The sequence below is a fragment of the Mustela lutreola genome, chromosome 5 (genome assembly GCF_030435805.1).
Source record: "Mustela lutreola isolate mMusLut2 chromosome 5, mMusLut2.pri, whole genome shotgun sequence".
Classification (NCBI taxonomy): domain Eukaryota; kingdom Metazoa; phylum Chordata; class Mammalia; order Carnivora; family Mustelidae; genus Mustela; species Mustela lutreola.
The window spans coordinates 34,510,252-34,533,924 of NC_081294.1; the positions used below are offsets into that span (position 1 = coordinate 34,510,252).

General features: G+C 39.9%; 1 protein-coding gene across 5 annotated transcripts in view; it reads left to right on the top strand.

Moving 5' to 3' along the window:
• The window catches only part of NNT (nicotinamide nucleotide transhydrogenase), a 97,075-nt gene that overhangs the window by 61,682 nt on the left and 11,720 nt on the right, over positions 1 to 23,673 (top strand). For all 5 annotated transcript variants that reach the window (XM_059173936.1, XM_059173934.1, XM_059173935.1 and 2 more), the window contains exons 18-19: positions 4,909 to 5,068; positions 7,138 to 7,219. In XM_059173936.1, coding sequence (XP_059029919.1) covers positions 4,909 to 5,068; positions 7,138 to 7,219 — 242 coding nt within the window. The remainder of the gene's footprint in view (positions 1 to 4,908; positions 5,069 to 7,137; positions 7,220 to 23,673) is intronic.

Consider the following 23,673-nt stretch of genomic DNA (forward strand, 5'->3'; position numbering starts at 1 on the left):
TATGTCTTTTTCTTTTCCTTTCTATTCCACCACCTTAGGCATGCCATTTACTGGCCACATACCATAGCTATTTTTTATTCCTGTACTTGTAGTGTTCTTGTAGCTCTCTGTGACAATACGTGTCACCCTGATCAGACGGATACTCAGTTTATAATAGCAACTTGCATTAATTTGGATTTAAAGACAGTTGAAGCTTTAATTTTTAAAAAAATACTATCCAGTTACAAAAGTAAAAAGTCTTTAATGTGGGAAATGTAGAATAAAGTAGAAGAGGATAAATAAGTCATTTGTAACACCATTATCACTTAGCTCTTAAAATTTAATGTTCTAATTCTAGTCTTTGTTCATAAGCCTATATTCAAATATATTCTGTGTTTTGTTTAATTATATCACTAATAATTAGTGGGTTTTTTTCCCCCTTCAGTGTACCTCCTTGTGCATTTTGATTATTTCCTTGGGAATGGAGTAAGGGCTTTTTGTGGGCTATTGATATTGATGAGTTGATTTCCAGAAAGGACTCTCCAGCCTGAGCGCTCACCAGCGATGTGTGGGGTGCTCGTTTTCCTGCATGCTCGCCCTTCCTCCATCTTATTACAAAACAAACAAGGCCAACAGCAAAAACCAGCCTGCTGTGTTTTTCAGTTTTGAAGATAGAAATTTTCCTTCCTTCTAAATTGCCCTGATTTCGACTTTTCACATTAATCTTCATTGATTCTTGGCTTGTGCTTCTTTATTATAAGAAATTGTTTCTTCATGGCTTTAGCAGCTCAGAGTGGTTTATGATAATAATGAAAATGAAATAGCCGCGTGTAATTGGGCATAGTAGCAGGCATTAATATACTGTAGGCATTAACGCTGGGTGCTTTACAAATATTAGCTCATTTAGTCCCCACGCTAATTCTGGAGGTAGAGAATACTAGTCTCATTTTGCAAGGAAGGTATTTTAAGATGCCATTGATGATTTGCCTTTGTGTTTATGGAGGCTGACCATGCACCTGGCACAGTCATATGAGTAAATAATTATTAAATGAATGTTTTATTTGTTTGCTCATTTCATATTTTGGAATCTTCTATGGATAGGCCGTGGTAACAGATGTACTGCCATATATCAGGATCTGTTGATAATACTAGTATGCTTAGTTTCGTTATTTTATTATCTACTGAAGAAACATGCAAGTCCAAACCAGAACAGAGTAGTTTTATTGTAGGAGAGGGAATGGAATGCTCTCCGAATGGCTAATCAGTAATCCCTAAAATTGAATTTTTGTTCTGACAAAGAATTCTTTTGGGTGTCTACTAAGCCACACGCTATGGTTATACAATATCCAGTATTAAACTGAAAAATGTCTCGAGTGTCCGGACAACCAACTCAAATGAATGATTTGTTTTATGTCCAGATGTCACATAGACATTAACCTCTTCATGATTCTATAGTTCCTTTACTTGAGATAGTGTCCAAAGTGCCTGGGAAATAGAGAGCTTACAACAATGGGACAGCATTTTCAAACCAAATTTTCTGATTTTTGCACTTTGTTACTTGTTTCCAAATGAAAATAGAACAGAAGGAAAGTGGGTCAAAGCCAAACCAATAATATTTATTTTTATTTTTACTTTTTTTTTTGCTTTGCAGTCAATTATTCAGCACCCACAAAACACTGAAATGAGAGATGATAGTAAATAGAGTATATGGTATTATTTCTTTGGTTTTGTCTATTTTATGACCTTCCCTTTGTTTTCAGACTGTTTTCTTAGAGTTTGCTTGGAATTACGTGAATTAGGGGTCTCTTTAATGTAGCATACAATTTTCATTATAGGGCTTAATGACTTAAAAGGAACAGTCTTGGACAGTGTTGTGAATACTTTGTCTTCGAAGCTGGGAACTTCTCAATCTGTGGATCAGTGCTCACAGGATAGTCTCATTAATCACTTAAGCAAGCAGGGAAAAAAAAAAAAGGAACAGAACAAAGTCCTAAACCCTAAACATTTGTTGAAAATACGATGTTGCAATGGTAAATTCAGAGATGAAAAATAATCCAGTTTTTAAGAGACCACATGGAATCGGCTTAATGATGATATAATTGTGGATATGTGTTCAACAAGTTGACTTTGATTGTTAAACTACTGTGTGGTTCCTTTTTTTTTCTCCCGAAGATGCCATTAGAATAGTGGGTAATTAAATGTCCTCAGAAATTGTTTTCTTCTCCTTCATTCAGTTTTATAGGGAAGGAAGAATGGTTCCATTTATTTATTTATTTATTTATTTATTTATAAGCTTTTATTTCAACCCTAGGTAGTTAACACAGTGCAATATTAGTTTCAGGAGTAGAACTCAGTGGTTCATCTCTTACATGTAGCAACCAGGGCTCACCATAACAAGTGCCGTCCTTAGTCCCCGTCACCCAGCTAGCTCCTCTCCTGCTCACTCCCTCCATCGACCCTGTTTGTTCTCGCTCCTGAAGAGTCTTTCATGGCTTGTTTCCCTCTCTCCTTTTTTTTCTTCTTTTCCTCCTTCCCCTGTGTTCATCTGTTTTTCTTAAATTCGACAGGAGTAAAACTGTATGGTATTTGTCTTTCTCTGACTTAGCTGTCTAGATCCGTTCATGTTGTTGTAAATGGCAAGATGGCTTTCTTCCCGATGGCTGAGTAATACGCCATTACATGTACATACCACAACTTTTTTTTTTTTAATTTCTTTTTAGTGTAACTGAATTCATTGTTTTTGCACCACACGCAGTGCTCCATGCACTCCGTGCCCTCTCCAATACCCACCACCTGGTTCCCCCAACCTCCCACCCCCCACCCCTTCAAAACCCTCATATTGTTTTTCAGAGTCCATAGTCTCTCATGGTTCACCTCCCCTTCCAATTTCCCTCAACTCCCTTCTCCTCTCCATCTCCCCTTGTCCTCCATGTTATTTGTTATGCTCCACAAATAAGTGAAACCATATGATAATTGATTCTCTCTGCTTGACTTATTTCACTCAGCATAGTCTCTTCCAGTCCTGTCCATGTTGCTACAAAAGTTGGGTATTCATCCTTTCTGATGGAGGCATAAGACTCCATAGTGTATATGGACCACATCTTCCTTATCCATTTGTCCGTTGAAGGGCATCTTGGTTCTTTCCACACTTTGGTGACTGTGGCCATTACTGCAATAAACATCATACCACAACTTCAGCCGATGGGCATTTGGGATCTCTCCTTAGTTTGGCTATTGTAGACATCTTGCTGTAAACACTGGAGGTTGTATATGTCCCTTCGAATCTTTATTTTTTTGTATAGAATAGTTCCTTTTAAGCCAAGTTAGAATAAGGTGGTCCTATTCGTGTACATCTGTCCCTCTACATCATGTCCCTCTGTCATTTGTCCCTCTGCAGGACAGTGGGATGCTGGTGATAAAGCCACTTTGTGGTTTTGACCTTTCTAAAAGAAGTTACCTATGACAGAAATACATCAATATCTGAAATAGTCCTTTGAACCAGTTTTGTTTTTTTAAAGATTTTATTTATTTATTTGACAAAGAAAGATCACAAGTAGTCAGAGAGACAGGCAGAGAGAGAGAGAGAGAAGCAGGCTTCCTGCTGAGCAAAGAGACCGATGTGGGTCTTGATCTCAGGACCCTGAGATCATGACCCGAGGCGAAGGCAGAGGCTTTAACCCACTGAGCCACCCAGGCGCCCCTGTTTTTTTTTTTTAATAAGTGATAGATCCACACTTACATAGCTTTTACATGGAATAAACAATGGGTCAATGAGATGTTTACTATAGCCCTTAAAATAGAGTTTAATAATTTCTATTAAAATAGAATTTTTTCTGAAGTGAGACATCCAGTTATGATTATATAAAATGACTGCTTCCTGTACTGATTTGAATTCTTAAAAGGCATTTGGCGGGGGGGCATTGGGTTACCCAGACTATCTAGCTGCTTGTCTTGTCTTTTACACCCCCAGCTCCAGAGGTCTGCAGAAGATCTGTTTTAGAAACCACCCCTGCCATTGTCATGTTTTAGTTGTTGCCTTTGTGTGGCATATTGTTGGATAATTGTAAATGAGCATGCCTTCCTCTGATTGTTTTTGAGCTTATTTTTCCGGTTAAAACGGCAGGCATAAATTTCAATGAAACAGGGTATGAACTTACTCATTTGCTTTTTCTGAAGTCAATATTTTAGGAGCCTAATGGTGAATCCTGTTATTTCTGCTACAGCTTCGTGGAGCTGTATGTAGCTGATCTGGAAAGTAAGACCCTCTCAGCTCCCGCATTTCTTTTTTTCTTGACGACAGAGGGCAGCAGACTTCTAAATGCTGTGGCTTGCTGTCCTTTAACAGCTCCTGGTTACCTCTTGACAGCTTGCAGCTGGTAGCAGGATTCACCTAAGACATCTGTAGTCACCTTGTAAAATTTCTCATAGAGACCACTCTCTTTTATACTAGTGACATATATGTGAATATGGAGATAGAACTTGCTTAATCAGTACATGGACAGTAATAACCTTGTCTGAATTTTTCATTGATTTCTTAATGTGATTGGTAATTTTCCATTAAATTCTCTTTTAAAATTAACTTTTACTGAAAATACATCTTTTTTTTTTTTAAAAGATTTTCTTTATTTGACCGAGAGAGATCACATGTAAAGAGAGAGAGGAAGGAGCAGGCTCCCCGCCTAGCAGAGAGCCCGATACAGGACTCGATCCCAGGACCCTGAAAACATGACCCAAGCCGAAGGCAGAGGCTCAACCCACTGAGCCACCCAGGGAGCCCCAAAATACATCTTTTATAGATGTGGTCTATGTGATTTTTTTTAGAAGATCAAATCTCTTAAAATGATTATGAATATCATATACGTAGGATTCATACCACTTTCAAAAAGTTATGTGGATTAAACTCTCACAGCTAATAATTTTGCTTTCCAGGCAATGAATCGCTCCTTGGCTAATGTGATTCTCGGAGGCTATGGTACCACTTCAACAGCTGGTGGAAAACCCATGGAGATTTCTGGCACACATACAGAAATCAACCTTGACAATGCAATTGACATGATCCGAGAAGCTAATAGCATTATTATTACTCCAGGTAAAAAAAAAGAAAAGAAAAAAAAGAAAAAAGCAAACAATCTATAATAGCTATTGGAATTATGTTCGTGCAGTTTCTTATAATAGAAAAATTGAATTGGAACTTATTCATTTTTGAAAATTTAATGGAAACATAGAAGCAACACTATGATTATCAACTAAAAACTCTCAACTATGTTGAGAATCCTTGGCTTCAGTTAATATTTCAGGGATAACAGAGATTTTACAGATCAGTGTGGTAGTTCTAGCCATGTCTTTCTGTGATTCTGTTCACACATTTAGTCATCTTTGAATTTTGGTTATGTATTCCTCATAGATAGTTTTTGAAATTATTGTCAATATTAAATTAGATGTAGTACATGAAAGTATTTAGACTCACTCAGTGAAGGCTAGTAAATGTTAATCTCTTTTCATAAGTAAATATTTAAAAAAACCATTGAGAATCGTATGGTTTCCAATAAGATGAAGTAACATGACCTAATAGAAAGAACTTGGTCTGGGAGTGACAACACCTCACTTTTGTTCTTAATTTTGCTTCTAACAATTGACGTGACATTGGCCACGTCATTTAATCTCCCGGCCTCAATTCCCTAATGTTTTGAAGGTTAGCTCCATTTTTCTCTATTTGGACTGCAGATTGCTGTGGTATTAGAGCTAATACATTGGGTTCAGATTAAGATTTTAACTCTGTCATGCTATCATAAGAGTTTTCTATAAAGGAAATCTATTGGTTTGACGTGTGGGTGGTTTGCTGGTTGGTTATATGCTAAGATGTAAATAACAAACACTAGCAGAGTTGAATGTTCAGCTGCAAGCCTTCTCAATTGAGGCAGTATTATTTTCTAGAGGCATTTGAAATATGCAGATTTGGGTTTTTGTCTCGCAGATGGGGCTGCTACTGTCCTAGTGTGTGGGAGCAGACACTAAATATGTTGTATTGCCAGGGACATTCCTGCATTGTGAATTGTCCCACCCACAGTGGCATTAGTGTTACCTGCTGAGAAACACCTGGAGTATAGAGGTAGAAAGATGTAAAGGACAAAATCTTCTCCCTTTAGACATTTTCTATCTAGGGAAGAGGTCAGATCAATAAATAACGTATTGGGGTTACGATAAGGGCTAGATTGGACTGTGTAGACACCCTTTCTTGTTAATCATGAGGAGCCTAAAAAGGAGTGTCAGGAAGTGAGGGGTCTTTTGGGGCCTTGAGGATGCACCGTGTTCGGGATGGGGGAAGGCAGAGGGAACAGACTGAGCAGAGACTTGATATTTGGAAAACTGGGGTAGAAAAGTGAGGATAGGTGTGGTTGATTGTATGGGGGGAGTGGACGGAGTGTAAGGGTTAATGGAGAAGGAAGAGGTCTGCAGTTTGTGGTCATACCGATAATAACATCAGACGTAGGGAGCACTTTTGGGTTTTTTTGGCAGAAGAGGACATTTTTCTGTTCTTCTTAGGAGACATTAAGTTTGAGGTGGAGATCGGACAATGGACGTGCCATCCTGGAGCTCAAAGGACAGGCTGAGCCTGGGCACAGATTGAGGGTCCTCAGATGGTTGTTGAAGCCATGGGATGGGCTGAGACTTTCCAAGGAGAGTGTGAGGGGTAAAGCCAAGGCCCTGGGGAGTTTCATTGTTTAATGGGAACTGAAGGAGATTTAGTGAAGGATGTCAGAGAGTAGTAACGAAGTGAGGAGAGGAAACAGGGAACTGCAGTGTTCTCAAAACCAAGTCTGAAGTCAGTTTGACTGTTTACGCAGGCCACAGGCACACACACCCAGAGTGTGTGTGCATATACAAGTGTGTGTGCAGTGTGGTGTATGGGGAGGGGGTGCCCAGCAGTATCAGACAAGGCAGAACATGGACGAGGGACCATTAGATTTTGAATTTGACATTTAGGCCAATATTTTTAAAAAGTCCAGAAGTTTGCTTTCATTTCTCATCCTATTAACGGATTGCCTTATTTTTTTCTTTTTTTGGCATAAAAATATGTTTTGATCAAGGGAGAAATTATTCTTCATAAGATTTCGAAATAAAAATTACCCTGTTCTGTGTGCTTCATGTTCTTTGCAGGCTATGGTCTCTGTGCAGCCAAAGCGCAGTACCCCATTGCCGACCTGGTGAAGATGCTCTTGGAACAGGGCAAGAAAGTCAGGTCAGTGGGTGTAGTGTGAGGCTTGTGTGCGCGCGCGCGCGCATGTGTGTGTGTGTGTGTGTGTAAGGAAAGGAAAAGCAATGACTTATGTTTAGATGACTTTCTTAAAGTGGAGTAAGAAACAGTTGTTAAAACCCTGTGCTTGCCTTAGTCTGGGTGCCTCGTTTCGCTGTCTCTCATACCGCAGAACCTAAACATAGGCTCATTTTAGAAAAAGAAACTTTATACTGAATTCCAGGATTTTTATTAATGGGGGAAAAACGGAAGTCCGGTTTCTGGTTGGATTTGGGGAAGGAGGTCAAATAAAGGAGGTCAAAGACCCACATCAAGTTGACCCTTTCTGGTTCCTAGCGTTTGCACTGACTCATGGAAAGTATGTCAAATGAGAGGTTCCTGATGAAGAGTGAGTGAGACCCAGTGGAGATCCTTTAGGCTGGTTAATGTCTGACTGGGTTCGCTCTCATATTCGTCTGTGGACAAGACCGGTACAAATGTTCTTTTCCTAACACTGTACACTTTTTGAAATAAGGGTGAGGGCAGTAGCTGTGGCCGCTTCTTGGCATTTGGGCACTAGACTCTGCCCTTGGGAGGATCTTGAGCACAGTGGAGAAGTGGAGGATGCTGCATTTCCAGATGATTCCCTGTGACCTTGGATAAAGGGTTTGAGGGATGTAAAAATGGGGTCGGTGGGGGACAGACCCTTGGAATACTTCACATCTGTCAGGTGTACCTTTGGATCCCTGTTCTGGAACTCTGCTGTCAGGAGTCTGTGAAGGGAACATCTGGAGTTGTCCCTAGGAGTCGATACCTGCTCCCTCTTTGCTAGAGAAGCTGGTTCTCTCACAGCTTCATTGATATGGTACCATAAGTCAGAGAGACAGGCTAACTCTATTATTAAAATAAAATTTGTTCGTTCACCAGAATGTTAACGTATGTTGACAAAACTGTTAATGTCTATTAATGAAAATCCTTTTAGATGTCTATCTTACACTTTTTCTGAGGCAGATGATAAGAAAATAAGCTCAGCCATGTGCCCAGAACTAGTCAGAGCGTCTATGCAAGACTGGGTGCAGAATCCTGAATGTCCTGGCTGTTAATAGCGGTGAAGAGACTTCCATGATGGAATAAGTGGATCTGACATTTTTTTTTTTTTTACTTTAAAGATTTACATATTTATTTTAGAGGAGGAGTGGGAGGGACAGACGGAGAGGGACAGAGAATGTCAAGCAGATTCCCTGCTGAGTGCAGAGTCTGAGGTGGGGCTTGATCTCACAATCCTGAGATCAGGGCCCAGAGATGACGACCTGAGGCAAAACCAAGAGTCTGGCGCTTAACGAACTGCGCCACCCAGACGCCCCAAGTGGATCTGTCATTTTAGTATCAGCTGCATTTACTCTCTTCCTTCCTTCCTTCCTTCCCTCCCTCACTCCCCACTCTGCCTTCCTGTGATCCATAGTTAGTGTTTTCATATATAGTCAGAATATTCTTTTGTGGTAGGATTAGCTTTTCTGTGATGTCAGTGTTTCCATGTTTAGTATGATCTTAGAAAATTGAAGATAGACGATGCGAAAAATCACTTTTTTTTTTTTTTTAAAGATTTTACTTACTTATATAAGAGAGAGCAAGTGCGCAAGAAGGAGCATGAGAACTCGAGCGGGGCAGGGAGGGAGAGGGAGAAGCAGGTTCCCCACTAAGCAGGAAGCCCGATGTGGGGCTTGAGCCCAGGACTCTAAGATCATGACTGAAGACAGCACGAGTTGAAGGCAGGTGCCCCACTGACTTTGTTTTTTGATTTTCACCTAAGAAGTCTCATTTTGGTCACCATTGTCCATTTTCTTATCCGGTATTGTACAGGGCTGCCCTTTTAATCATACGCTTGCCGCTTAAAGCATTTGCAGACCTACATAAGGAAAGGATGTGTTAAAGAATCTTTTATGATTTTCTTAAACAGCGATTGTTTTTCTTTATTCAGTCCACATGTGAGAAGTCCTAATATATTGGTAATGCCTTCTATCACCACAAATGTTTAGGACATGAGTGGCAATCTCATGAAGTAGAGAAAGATGGCTTTCCTGTCTTAGATTATTCCCTTCCCAGAGGATAACTAAGACAGGAAAGCCATTTCTCCTTTGGGAAGGGAATGATTAACCTGACATCCCTCTCTATTACCCATTGACCAGCCCATGTTAACCAGACATCTTGGAAAATCAGTCCGGGGTGAGGTGGATGCAGTATTGGAGGGCCTCAAGACGGTCGGGTAACTTGACAGAAGCAGGATGTGAGGGGAAAGGAATAGGAGGGATGGAGAAAATGATCTGGAAAGAAAAGGGATGAAATAAATGAAATTTCAGTTTCTGACCTGACTAAAATTTGATTTTGATTCATGAAGACATAAACTGCTGTTTTAGGATGATTTCTGTCACCCTGAGTGGGAAAAATAGTTGCTTGACTTAAGCTATACGGAAGATATTAAACATATACGGAAAGTATCTCAGTTATAATTTGTGCTTTATTGAAGTAATTTTGTGAACAGGATGTCAGACTTGATGTGAGAGAGCGCTCCTGTCATTTCACATAATTGTCGTAGTTTGTTTGAATAATTTAATAATAAACTTACTAATAATTTATTATGTAGGATCAGAGTAAAACTGTTCAGTCTAATTTCTCTATTTGTGAGTTAGGAAAAATTAGCCACTTATATTGATCAATTAATTTCATAATAAAGGTGAAATTAATTATTAGTATATCAGGTTTTTTTTACTGTGATCTGTTGAATTTTCAATATGGGCTTTGTAGCAAGTTATGCAGATTTCGTGTTTGAATTAAATGGAAGATTCCAGAACTATTCTTGCTGACACAGTAATAGTAGATTGTCCTATTCTTCCCTTCTAGTTTCTGAATAGGGATTTTTTTTTTTTTAAATTTAAAGGGAGTCATGGAAATTGTTAATTTTTGTCTCATGTGCTTTGTCGTCCTTTCCTAGGAGAAATGCAGATTTTCTTGATGGACTTAGGAATACGTGTATCCATAGATGCTAGCGTTTTTTTTTTTTTTTTTTAGAAAACAAATGTCTGTTTGCATAAGAGATGGCTGCAGCGTTACCTCGTATTTTAATGAAATAAATCTGTATTTACAGTTAGCAGTAATTTAGTCCTTTCATCACCCTGTGGAGCTCCCACGGTGTTCATTGAGCACAGCTGCTGGGCCTCTGGTTTTAGGAGATCTTTGTGCCTCAGGACCCCGCTGCCTAGCATCCAGATGTGGTGACATACTCACACACATCCCCCGTGGAAATATGCCAGTGTGGACATACGATTGTCATCAATTAGTTATGCCCAAGTGGTGCCAAGAAAAATTGCCTCTGTCATACAGTCTGTCTGGCTTCACGGCCCATGATTGATTTAGAGACACTCCTGTTTTCCTGTGCTTTGGCTGTAGTCATAACATGCTCACCGGGAGCTGAGATGACATAATGAACCACGTGACATTTCATGACAGGAGCTCATGCATGTTCACTAACCTAGGCTTTCTTCAGTGGCCAGTGTACAGTTGCTTCCCAGTTGCCCAGAGCACCTCTGTAACTCACCTAACTTATGCTTGATCTCTAAAAGCATTTTATTACAAAAACCTTATGCTATGAGAGTACAGACATTTTTTCTCTTGATTTCCCAATCTTTGGATTGATATGATGGGCTTTTCCCTATAGAGCAGAAATAGTGTTCCCACTGAGTAATTCTTAGAAAGAGGTGTATTTTTTCTTTTGCAATTAATCACAGTTCAATTTTCTTTTCAGAAAGCATTATTGCTTAGATTATCACAGAAGTCTTTTGAGTTCATGAAACCACCCTTCAATTTCTTTGATTGGCTAACTGATGTTATACATTGCTGTATCTTTCTATTAATAATTTGCTGGTAGAAATTTCTTGTTATTAGGTATTGAGAGAAAAGGGTGCATAAGCCCAGTTGCCACTCTCAAAAGTGTATGGTTATGAAGCAAACAAGCCTATAAACAGATGACTCAGTGAATGAATTCCATTTAACGTGATAGTGTGCTAGGAAAAGTAGAGTAGAAGGAGGGTCAGAATGCAAAGGAGAGTAGTTATTTGTCCCGGGGACATTTTAAACCTTTTATGCTACTCGTGACATGAATTTCTTTGCAGGTTTTTAAAAACATTTAATCTTTTTTTCATTTTCTGTCTAAACACATCTAGACACCAGTGGCGTTTGTGGTTTAATAGTGTTTTATGGTCTTGTGTGACATGACTTTGGTTTAAATATAAGGTTAGTTTTGATTAGGAATCCACTCTTTGAAAATATTTCAGGATGAAATACTTTGTCAGACTAACCGGATTTTCTTTTTTCGAAGGTTAAATGTAATTCAAGTAAATAGAGTTCAGCCACCTTGGATTTGTTATTTATTGAGGTGCAAGAAGAGATAGGACATTCACATTTGTAGAGTGATAAAGCACATGCTTCTGAAGAGAATAGATATTAGGCCAGGTAAAAGATTTCATATTTGAGCAAAGAAATAAGACATTATTTAGCATTTTTAAAAAAGTTTATTTATTTATTTATTTATTTATTTGAGAGAGTGAGAGAAAGCATGAGAGGGGGAAGGTCAGAGGGAGAGGCAGACCCCCGCTGAGCGGGGAGACTAATGCGGGACTGGTTCTGGGGACTCCAGGATCATGACCTGAGCTGAAGGCAGTCGCTCAACCAACTGAGCCACCCAGGTCCCCTATTTAGCATTTTTTAAGAAGAGGTTTTCTTTCTTTTTTTTTTTTTATAATTTTTTTATTTTTTATAAACATATATTTTTATCCCCAGGGGTACAGGTCTGTGAATCACCAGGTTTACACACTTCACAGCACTCACCAAATCACATACCCTCCGCAATGTCCATAATCCCACCCCCTTCTCCCCAACCCCCTCCCCCCGGCAACCCTCAGTTTGTTTTGTGTGATTAAGAGTCACTTATGGTTTGTCTCCCTCCCAATCCCATCTTGTTTCATTTATTCTTCTTCTACCCACTTAAGCCTCCATGTTGCATCACCACTTCCTCATATCAGGGAGATCATATGATAGTTGTCTTTCTCTGCTTGACTTATTTCGCTAAGCATGATACGCTCTAGTTCCATCCATGTTGTTGCAAATGGCAAGATTTCATTTCTTTTGATGGCTGCATAGTATTCCATTGTGTATATATACCACATCTTCTTGATCCATTCATCTGTTGATGGACATCTAGGTTCTTTCCATAGTTTGGCTATTGTGGACATTGCTGCTATAAACATTCGGGTGCATGTGCTCCTTTGGATCACTACATTTGTATCTTTAGGGTAAATACCCAATAGTGCAATTGCTGGGTCATAGGGCAGTTCTATTTTCAACATTTTGAGGAACCTCCATGCTGTTTTCCAGAGTGGCTGCACCAGCTTGCATTCCCACCAACAGTGTAGGAGGGTTCCCCTTTCTCCGCATCCTCGCCAGCATCTGTCATTTCCTGACTTGTTGATTTTAGCCATTCTGACTGGTGTGAGGTGATATCTCATTGTGGTTTTGATTTGTATTTCCCTGATGCCGAGTGATATGGAGCACTTTTTCATGTGTCTGTTCGCCATCTGGATGTCTTCTTTGCAGAAATGTCTGTTCATGTCCTCTGCCCATTTCTTGATTGGATTATTTGTTCTTTGGGTGTTGAGTTTGCTCAGTTCTTTATAGATTCTGGACACTAGTCCTTTATCTGATATGTCGTTTGCAAATATCTTCTCCCATTCTGTCAGTTGTCTTTTGATTTTGTTAACTGTTTCCTTTGCTGTGCAAAAGCTTTTGATCTTGATGAAATCCCAGTAGTTCATTTTTTCCCTTGCTTCCCTTGCCTTTTGCGTTGTTCCTAGGAAGATGTTGCTGCGGCAGAGGTCGAAGAGGTTGCTGCCCGTGTTCTCCTCAAGGATTTTGATGGATTCCTTTCGTACATTGAGGTCCTTCATCCATTTTGAGTCTATTTTTGTGTGTGGTGTAAGGAAATGGTCCAATTTCATTTTTCTGCATGTGGCTGTCCAATTTTCCCAGCACCATTTATTGAAAAGGCTGTCTTTTTTCCATTGGACATTCTTTCCTGCTTTGTCGAAGATTAGTTGACCATAGATTTGAGGGTCTATTTCTGGGCTCTCTATTCTGTTCCATTGATCTATGTGTCTGTTTTTGTGCCAGTACCATGCTGTCTTGATGATGACAGCTTTGTAATAGAGCCTGAAGTCCGGAATTGTGATGCCACCAACGTTGGCTTTCTTTTTCAATATCCCTTTGGCTATTCGAGGTCTTTTCTGGTTCCATATAAATTTTAGCATTATTTGTTCCATTTCTTTGAAAAAGATGGATGGTACTTTGATAGGAATTGCATTAAATGTGTAGATTGCTTTAGGTAGCATAGACATTTTCACAATATTTATTCTTCCAATCCAGGAGCATGGCACATTTTTCCATTTCTTTGTGTCTTCCTCAATTTCTTTCATGAGTACTTTATAGTTTTCTGAGTATAGATTCTGTGTCTCTTTGGTTAGGTTTATTCCTAGGTATCTTATGGTTTTGGATGCAATTGTAAATGGGATTGACTCCTTAATATCTCTTTCTTCTGTCTTGCTGTTGGTGTAGAGAAATGCAACTGATTTATGTTCATTGATTTTATATCCTGACACTTTACTGAATTCCTGTATAAGTTCTAGCAGTTTTGGAGTGGAGTCTTTTGGGTTTTCCACATATAGTATCATATCATCTGCGAAGAGTGATAATTTGACTTCTTCTTTGCCGATTTGGATGCCTTTAATTTCCTTTTGTTGTCTGATTGCTGAGGCTAGGACCTCTAGTACGATGTTGAATAGCAGTGGTGATAATGGACATCCCTGCCGTGTTCCTGACCTTAGCGGAAAAGCTTTCAGTTTTTCTCCATTGAGAATGATATTTGCGGTGGGTTTTTCATAGATGGCTTTGATGATATTGAGGTATGCGCCCTCTATCCCTACACTTTGAAGAGTTTTGATCAGGAAGGGATGTTGTACTTTGTCAAATGCTTTTTCAGCATCTATTGAGAGTATCATATGGTTCTTGTTCTTTCTTTTATTGATGTGTTGTATCACATTGACTGATTTGCGGATGTTGAACCAACCTTGCAGCCCTGGAATAAATCCCACTTGGTCGTGGTGAATAATCCTTTTAATGTACTGTTGAATCCTATTGGCTAGTATTTTGTTGAGTATTTTCGCATCTGTGTTCATCAAGGATATCGGTCTATAGCTCTCTTTTTTGGTGGGATCCTTGTCTGGTTTTGGGATCAAGGTGATGCTGGCCTCATAAAATGAGTTTGGAAGTTTTCCTTCCATTTCTATTTTTTGGAACAGTTTCAGGAGAATAGGAATTAGTTCTTCTTTAAATGTTTGGTAGAATTCCCCCGGGAAGCCGTCTGGCCCTGGGCTTTTGTTTGTTTGGAGATTTTTAATGACTGTTTCAATCTCCTTACTGGTTATGGGTCTGTTCAGGCTTTCTATTTCTTCCTGGCTCAGTTGTGGTAGTTTATATGTTTCTAGGAATGCATCCATTTCTTCCAGATTGTCAAATTTATTGCCGTAGAGTTGCTCATAGTATGTTCTTATAATAGTTTGTATTTCTTTGGTGTTAGTTGTGATCTCTCCTCTTTCATTCATGATTTTATTTATTTGGGTCCTTTCTCTTTTCTTCTTGATAAGTCTGGCCAGGGGTTTATCAATTTTATTAATTCTTTCAAAGAACCAGCTCCTAGTTTCGTTGATTTGTTCTATTGTTTTTTTGGTTTCTATTTCATTGATTTCTGCTCTGATCTTTATGATTTCTCTTCTCCTGCTGGGCTTAGGGTTTCTTTCTTGTTCTTTCTCCAGCTCCTTTAGGTGTAGGGTTAGGTTGTGTACCTGAGACCTTTCTTGTTTCTTGAGAAAGGCTTGTACTGCTATATATTTTCCTCTCAGGACTGCCTTTGTTGTGTCCCACAGATTTTGAACCGTTGAATTTTCATTATCATTTGTTTCCATGATTTTTTTCAATTCTTCTTTAATTTCCCGGTTGACCCATTCATTCTTTAGAAGGATACTGTTTAGTCTCCATGTATTTGGGTTCTTTCCAAACTTCCTTTTGTGGTTGAGTTCTAGCTTTAGAGCATTGTGGTCTGAAAATATGCAGGGAATGATCCCAATCTTTTGATACCGGTTGAGTCCTGATTTAGGACCGAGGATGTGATCTATTCTGGAGAATGTTCCATGTGCACTAGAGAAGAATGTGTATTCTGTTGCTTTGGGATGAAATGTTCTGAATATATCTGTGATGTCCATCTGGTCCAGTGTGTCGTTTAAGGCCTTTATTTCCTTGCTGATCTTTTGCTTGGATGACCTGTCCATTTCAGTGAGGGGAGTGTTAAAGTCCCCTACTATTATTGTATTATTGTTGATGTGTTTCTTTGATTTTGTTATTAATTGGTTTATATAGTTGGCTGCTCCCACGTTGGGGGCATAGATATTTAAAATTGTTAAATCTTCTTGTTGGACAGACCCTTTGAGTATGATATAGTGTCCTTCCTCATCTCTTATTATAGTCTTTGGCTTAAAATCTAATTGATCTGATATAAGGATTGCCACTCCTGCTTTCTTCTGATGTCCATTAGCATGGTAAATTCTTTTCCACCCCCTCACTTTAAATCTGGAGGTGTCTTCGAGCTTAAAATGTGTTTCTTGGAGGCAACATATAGATGGGCTTTGTTTTTTTATCCATTCTGATACCCTGTGTCTTTTGACAGGGGCATTTAGCCCATTAACATTCAGGGTAACTATTGAGAGATATGAATTTAGTGCCATTGTATTGCCTGTAAGGTGACTGTTACTGTATATTGTCTCTGTTCCTTTCTGATCTACCACTTGTAGGCTCTCTCTTTGCTTAGAGGACCCCTTTCAATATTTCCTGTAGAGCTGGTTTGGTATTTGCAAATTCTTTCAGTTGTTGTTTGTCCTGGAAGCTTTTAATCTCTCCTTCTATTTTCAATGATAGCCTAGCTGGATATAGTATTCTTGGCTGCATGTTTTTCTCGTTTAGTGCTCTGAAAATATCATGCCAGCTCTTTCTGGCCTGCCAGGTCTCTGTGGATAAGTCAGCTGCCAATCTAATATTTTTACCATTGTATGTTACAGACTTCTTTTCCCGGGCTGCTTTTAGGATTTTCTCTTTGTCATTGAGACTTGTAAATTTTACTATTAGGTGACGGGGTGTGGGCCTATTCTTATTGATTTTGAGGGGCGTTCTCTGAATCTCCTGAATTTTGATGCTCGTTCCCTTTGCCATATTGGGGAAATTCTCCCCAATAATTCTCTCCAGTATACCTTCTGCTCCCCTCTCACTTTCTTCTTCTTCTGGAATCCCAATTATTCTAATGTTGTTTCGTCTTATGGTGTCACTTATCTCTCGAATTCTCCCCTCGTGGTCCAGTAGCTGTTTGTCCCTCTTTTGCTCAGCTTCTTTATTCTCTGTCATTTGGTCTTCTATATCACTAATTCTTTCTTCTGCCTCATTTATCCTAGCAGTTAGAGCCTCCATTTTTGATTGCACCTCATTAATAGCTTTTTTGATTTCACCTTGGTTAGATTTTAGTTCTTTTATTTCTCCAGAAAGGGCTTTTATATCTCTCGAGAGGGTTTCTCTAATATCTTCCATGCCTTTTTCGAGCCCGGCTAGAACCTTGAGAATTGTCATTCTGAACTCTAGATCTGACATATTACCGATGTCTGTATTGATTAGGTCCCTAGCCTTCGGTACTGCCTCTTGTTCTTTTTTTTGTGTTGAATTTTTATGTCTTGTCATTTTGTCCAGATAAGAGTAAATGAAGGGGCAAGTAAAATACTAAAAGGGTGGCAACAACCCCAGGAAAATATGCTTTAACCAAATTAGAAGAGATCCAAAATCGTGAGTGGGGAGAAAGGGGATAAAAAGAGGTTCAAAAAGGAAGAAAGAAAAAAAAACAAAAAGAAAAGAAAAAAAAAAAGAAAAGAAAAGAAAAGAATTTTTTAAAAAAGAAAACACCTAAGAAAAATGTAAAAAAGAAAAAATATATATATTAGATAAACTAGTAAAAAATCGTTAAAAAAGAAAAAGGTAACAGTTAAAAAAAAAAAATTTTACCCGAAGGCGAGAAAAAAAAAAAAAATGAAAAAGAAAAAATCAAATTAACTGCAAGACTAAAAAAAATCCCAGGAAAAAAGCCATGAGTTCCGTGTTTGGCTTTCTCCTCCTCTGGAATTCTGCTGCTCTCCTTGGTATTGAAACCGCACTCCTTGGTAGGTGAACTTGGTCTCGGCTGGATTTCTTGTTGATCTTCTGGGGGAGGGGCCTGGTGTAGTGATTCTCAAGTGTCTTTGCCCCAGGCGGAATTACACCGCCCTTACCCGGGGCCGGGGTGAGTAATCCGCTCGGGTTTGCTTTCAGGAGCTTTTGTTCCCTGAGCGCTTTCCGTAGAGTTCCAGAGGACGGGAATACAAATGGCGGCCTCCTGGTCTCCGGCCCGGAGGAGCCGAGAGCCCAGGGCCCCACTCCTCAGTGCGCCCTCAGAGAACAGCGCCCAGTTACTCCCGTCTGCCTGACCTCCGGCCGCGCTCCGAGCTCACCGAGCCTGCGACCGGTTCAAGGTAACACGGAGCTGCGAGCTTACTGTCGGCTCTGTCTCTGTAGCCGGCTTTCCCGTTCCAATACCCGCAAGCTCTGCGACACTCAGACACCCCCGATCCTTCTGTGACCCTGCGGGACCTGAGGCCACGCTGACCCCGCGTGGGTTTCGCCCCGGTTTAGCCTCTGGAGCGATGTCCCTCAGCGGAGCAGACTTTTAAAAGTCCTGATTTTGTGCGCCGTTGCTCCGCCACTTGCCAGGAGCCGGCCCCTCCCCCCGGGGTCTATCTTCCCGTCGCTTTGGATTCACTTCTCCGCCGGTCCTACCTTTCAGAAAGTGGTTGTTTTTCTGTTTCCAGAATTGCTGTTTTTCTTCTCTTCGATCTGCCTATGGATTTTCAGGTGTTTGCAATCTTTAGATAAGCTATCTAGCTGATCTCCGGCTAGCTGAAGCAGTTTCAGCTTGCTACTTCTCCGCCATCTTTCAACCCTTATCCTCTTTTTTTTTTTTTTTTTTTTTTTAAGAAAAGGTTTTCTTTATTCATGCTTCGGGGGGAGGCAGAGGCAGAGGGAGAAATAGTCTCCTGGAGAGCCTGATGCGTGACGCGGTCCCAGGACCCTGGGATCATGACCTGAGCTGAAGGCAGATGCCCAACTGACTGAGCCACCCAGGCACCCTTAGCATTTTTATGATAGCTTTGCAATATGTTCTTTTTAGACGTGACTACTCATGTTAATGACCATTCACTGAACAACTAATTACATAGTGTTTTGTGCCAGGCACTGTTCTAGGTCCTGAGAATATTATCTGTGAATATGCAGAGAGAGTAAAACCGAAGAAAGTATGTGTGCATCCACTCACATCTGTGTTTAGCCTATTGTATATAATTGCCAGTAAATTCTCCACTCATAGTGTCTCTTGTGCTCTTAGAAAACAACCCTGTCCCTCTCAGATTCCGACTCTTGGCCAGACTACCTTTGGCTTTCTGTTTATATGGTGTATTGGTGTAGCGGAAAGAAAGCCTGTGATGGTTGGTATAGCCTCCGCCTTACTGTTCATTCTAGGGCGTGTTTCTCAGTCTGTCTTCTCGCAGTTCTGGTGTTCTGAGGGAGAAACTTTACTCCCGATGAAACTGGTGCCTCTGACCACCAGGGTGTTTCTCGGCTTCTTGTTCTAGTATTAGTCATGATAAACTCTGAGCTGAGGTTCTTCAGTGACGTTCACGTAAACATGGTGGAGTATAAATAAATAAATAAATGCCCGTTTCTCATTTCATGTTCCCCTTCCTTGATATTTTGCTGACAGTGTCAGCTTAAGGTGCTCACCGGCCATTTCTTCCCAACAGTATCCTGAAGGTTATTCAGACAGGAAGATGACATTATGTATAATTTTTTTTTTTTTACCAAGTCTCTGCCCTATGCCAGAATATAATATTTTAGAACACGAGTGGCAAATAGAATTTGTTTTTCCTGTGATACCATTTTTCATAGTCTTGTTGGTTGTTTTGAAATAAAAAGCGTGTCAGTCATCATACAGTTTCTGTTCTGGGCTTGGTTGCTGGATTTGGCTCAGAGATGGAAAAGCCAGATTTGGGCACAGTCTGTAAAAGCATCTTTGGAAGGGAACAGGTGGTGTTGTGGTGTGGTTCTGTAGAGGGCTGCACTGATGTTTGCACTGTTTTCTGGCCTGGCCCTCTTTAGATGACTTCTCATTCTTCTGGTGACCTCAGTGTCCCAGGCCACATGCACAAATAGAAAATGGGACTGTAGCCCTTTGGCAAATATTTTCTCATTCACAGTCATTGAAAAGGTTATATTCAGTATTAGAAAAACTGTGCCCCTGAGACATTTCTGTAAGCTCTTTAACATTCGTAATCTTTTTTTTTTTTTTTCCCTGAAGAAGGGGAGGCCGTAGATAAACATCAAATTTCAGATGAGCCCTGATTTGCCTTCCATAAAAGAACGAAAGGTACATAATGTTTTCTAATTATGGCTATTGGAAAGTTCTAGAAAATTAAATGAACATTTTTTTTCCCCCACTCAGAACCATATAAGTGAGTTCATCTAAACCACTATTTCTAAGGTCTTTCACAATTTTAGAGAGGTGGGTGTCTGTTCTTTTACTTAAGAAGCTTCTCCAGGAAGTTGATTCCACAGCCTTTCTCATTGGTCAGTTTTTGTGGACAGCAGTGGCCTTGTCAGGAGGGTTTTCTCCTTCATCACAATGTTTCTTTTCAGGTGAATAAGCTAACCTTACCTAGCTGGTCCCAGCTTTTTCACCAGTAAGGATGATTTGTGTAACATTTGGCCTGCTTCAGGCTTTGTAAGTTTTTATTCTAAACTGCATTTACTACAGTTCTTTATTAAAAAAAACAAAAAAACAACAAAAAAAAACTTCCTTGTGCTTTTAATCAGTGACGTGTAGCTGTCAATCAAAAGTTGTGATCAGAATGTGACAAACCAAAGGAACCTACCTTTTCAGGTCCCACCATATTTTCCACAGGTGAAATGCACAATTAGATTACAAAAATAATTGAATATAGTAACAGATTTTTTTTTTTTAAGATTTTTAAAAAATTTATTTGGCAGAGAGAGAGAGTGCAAGCACAGGAAGTGGCAGAGGCAGAGGGAGAAGCAGGTTCCCAGCTAAGCAGGGAGCCCGATGCAGGGGCTCGATCCCAGGACCCTGAGATCATGACCTGAGTCAAAGGCAGATCCTTAACCAACTGAGCCACCCAGGTGCCAAGATCTTTTAATTAACTTCATGGGCCCTGCTCAGAATGGAGCATTGCCACGTGCAAACATAAAGAATACGAGTCCTTAAGGTGTGTGTGGCCCAGACCAGGGACTCTTCCTTGTCTCTGCAGTTGAGCTCCCAACCTGTTTTGTGATGAATACAGCACACATATTAGGTGTAATTCTAAATAAAGGAGTCCTGTCTTGGGAAGTAGTCGATGGGAGAATCTTTAAGGTCTATTTTAAGTCTTATTTTTTTTACTTTTTAGGTTTTTATTTTAATTACAGTTAACATACAGTGTTATATTAGTTTCATGTATACAATTTAGGGATTCAGCACTTCCATACAAGACCCAGTCCTCATCACAAGTGCCCTCCTTCATCCCCCTCACTTGTTTCCCCCATACCCCCCTCACCTCCCCTCTGGTAATTACCAGTTCTCTACAGAGAAGAGTCTGTTTCCATTAGTATCCAAAACATATGAAGAACTCATAAAATTCAACACACAAAAAACAAATAATCCAGTTAAGAAATGGGCAGAAGATATGAATAGACATTTTTCAGAGAAGACATACAGATGGCCAACGGACACATGGAAGGGTGCTCAACATCACTGATTATCGGGGAAACACAAACCCAGACTACAACGAGAGATCACTTCACACCTTTCAGGATGGCTAAAATGAACAACTCAAGAAACAACAGGTGTTGTTGAGAATGTGGAGAAAGGGGAACCCTCTTACACTGTTGGTGGGCATGCAAACTGGTGCAGCCACTCTGGAAAACAGTATGGAAGTTCCTCAAGAAGTTAAAAATAGGGGCGCCTGGGTGGCTCAGTGGATTGAGCCACTGCCTTCAGCTCAGGTCATGATCTCAGGGTCCTGAGATCGAGTCCCGCATTGGGCTCTCTGCTCAGCAGGGAGCCTACTTCCCTCTCTCTCTCTCTCTCTGCCTGCCTCTCTGACTACTTGTGATCTCTCTCTGTCAAATAAATAAATAAAATCTTTAAAAAAAAAAAAAAAGTTAAAAATAGAGCCACGCTATGACCCAGTAATTGCATCACTAGGCAGTTACCCAGAGAGCACAAAGATACTAATTCAAAGGGATACATGCACCCGGATGTTCATAGTGGCATTATCTACAACAGCCAAATTATGGAAGAGCCCACATGTCCACTGACTGATGGATGGATAAGGAAAATGTGGTATATATACACAATGGAATATTGCTCAGCCATCAGAAAGAATGAGATCTTGCCATTTACAACAACATGGATGGATCTAGAGGGTATCATGCAAAATAACTCAGAGAAAGACCAATGGCATATGAAACCTATCTTTTAAAGGTTCTTTAGCAAGAGATTAATAATTAGTTTTCTTCATCTTTTTTTATATACCTTACAACTCCATGGTGACAGTTCTTTTCTGTCCAGTCTTTGCCGATTTTATTCCACAGCCTTCTCGCTTCCCTTGCCTGGGTTCAGTTCCAGACCAGTGCAGAAGTCTCTCAGTGCCTTGATCTCGGATTTCCCAGCCTCCAGAACTGGGAGGCGGACATGTTTGTTGTTTTAGTTACCCAGCTTATTGAATTCTGTTCTAGCGGCCCAGTCAGACCAAGACATTCCTGTTCGAGGAATTGGATGGCATTCTCCCTGAGAAATACATCATCATTAGCACCCTTGAAAACATTCTTTTACTGGAGAGCTTTGGATAGTAAGTGACAAAAATCTGAGGAATCCCGAGGTAGGGGAATGAAGAGAGAAACGGTGAAGTAACTTCATTTTGGGGAGTGAGGAAGTGGAATGTTCCCACACTCCCCAAAACCTGTTCTGAGTGTGGAAGCATGACTTCTCCTTGCCTGTAATCACAAGAGGAAGCGGCAGCTCCCTGGGGCCTGGTTCCTGAGCTGCCTAGCGGCTCCTCAGCCCTCTTGTTTTGACTCTTAAGGTTTTATTGGTTTATAAATATTTATGCTTAAAAGCAGGAAGAATAAACAGGCTTCCAACAAGCGAAACTTCAAAAAATTTTCCCTTTGTTACGTCTTTTTCCTCATTAATTTGTCAGCTTCCTAGAAGCTTAGAGTAACATATTTAGGAGAATTGTGGGATGATAATACTGGGAGGCAGAATTCCCAAATGTTGTCAACATACATTTGAAAATATAAAACACAGTAAGAGAAACGAAACGAACTCTTTGAACATCTTGAGTATGAAAACACATTCTGTGCAGTGACTGGCAAAAACGTATGACCAAATAGTTGAAGGTTATAAAAGGATTTTTTTTTTTTTTTGATCTGAAGATCCTTTGCAGTATTTATAATAGTAGGAGGCAGCAAAATGGAGAAAACACTAAATACTGTAAATGAGGCCCCATTGTCTCTGTAGTTTCTTTGTCTTATTGTTGAGTTGGGTCACTTGGCTCTTCTTCATGTTTTATTGCTGAACTAAATCTGGATATTTCCATAATGCAAGAAGGAAAATGTAGTTTATTTGAGCAGTTGTGGTAGGATCCGTGTGGTGAATGTTTTATGCTCTCTTTACTAGTCCCACATGTCCTAGGATAACTGCTGTAGCACACCCTGGTCAGGACATATTGTCTCCATGGCTCATGATCATGGGAGTTCACATCGTTGTGTCCCCTTTAGAACATGTGGTGTCTGAAATCTAATGGGAAGTTGCGAAAAAGTGTAAAAATGGGGTTTATAGCATCATGTGTTATAAAAGAAGCTTAGGAAACGTGTTTCCTCACTTGCGTTTTTACCATGTTTTATCCTGTTAACACGAAATTTCAAATCACTCTTGTATACACTCTTATTTGCTGTTGCTCCTTCTTGAGTAATTTAAAAGGCTCTGAAGATCATGTTGATTTATCTGAGTAGATTATTCCCCTTTTTTGAGCCGTGCCTGGTTCTATCGGGAACTTTTAATTAGGGACTGAGGCCTTAGTGTTTATTATATTTTATTACATTTTTATAGTATTTTATTATATAATGTTTCACACAGAACTATCATTTTCATATTTGAGAGAGGAAAAGAGCAAAAAAAGGAA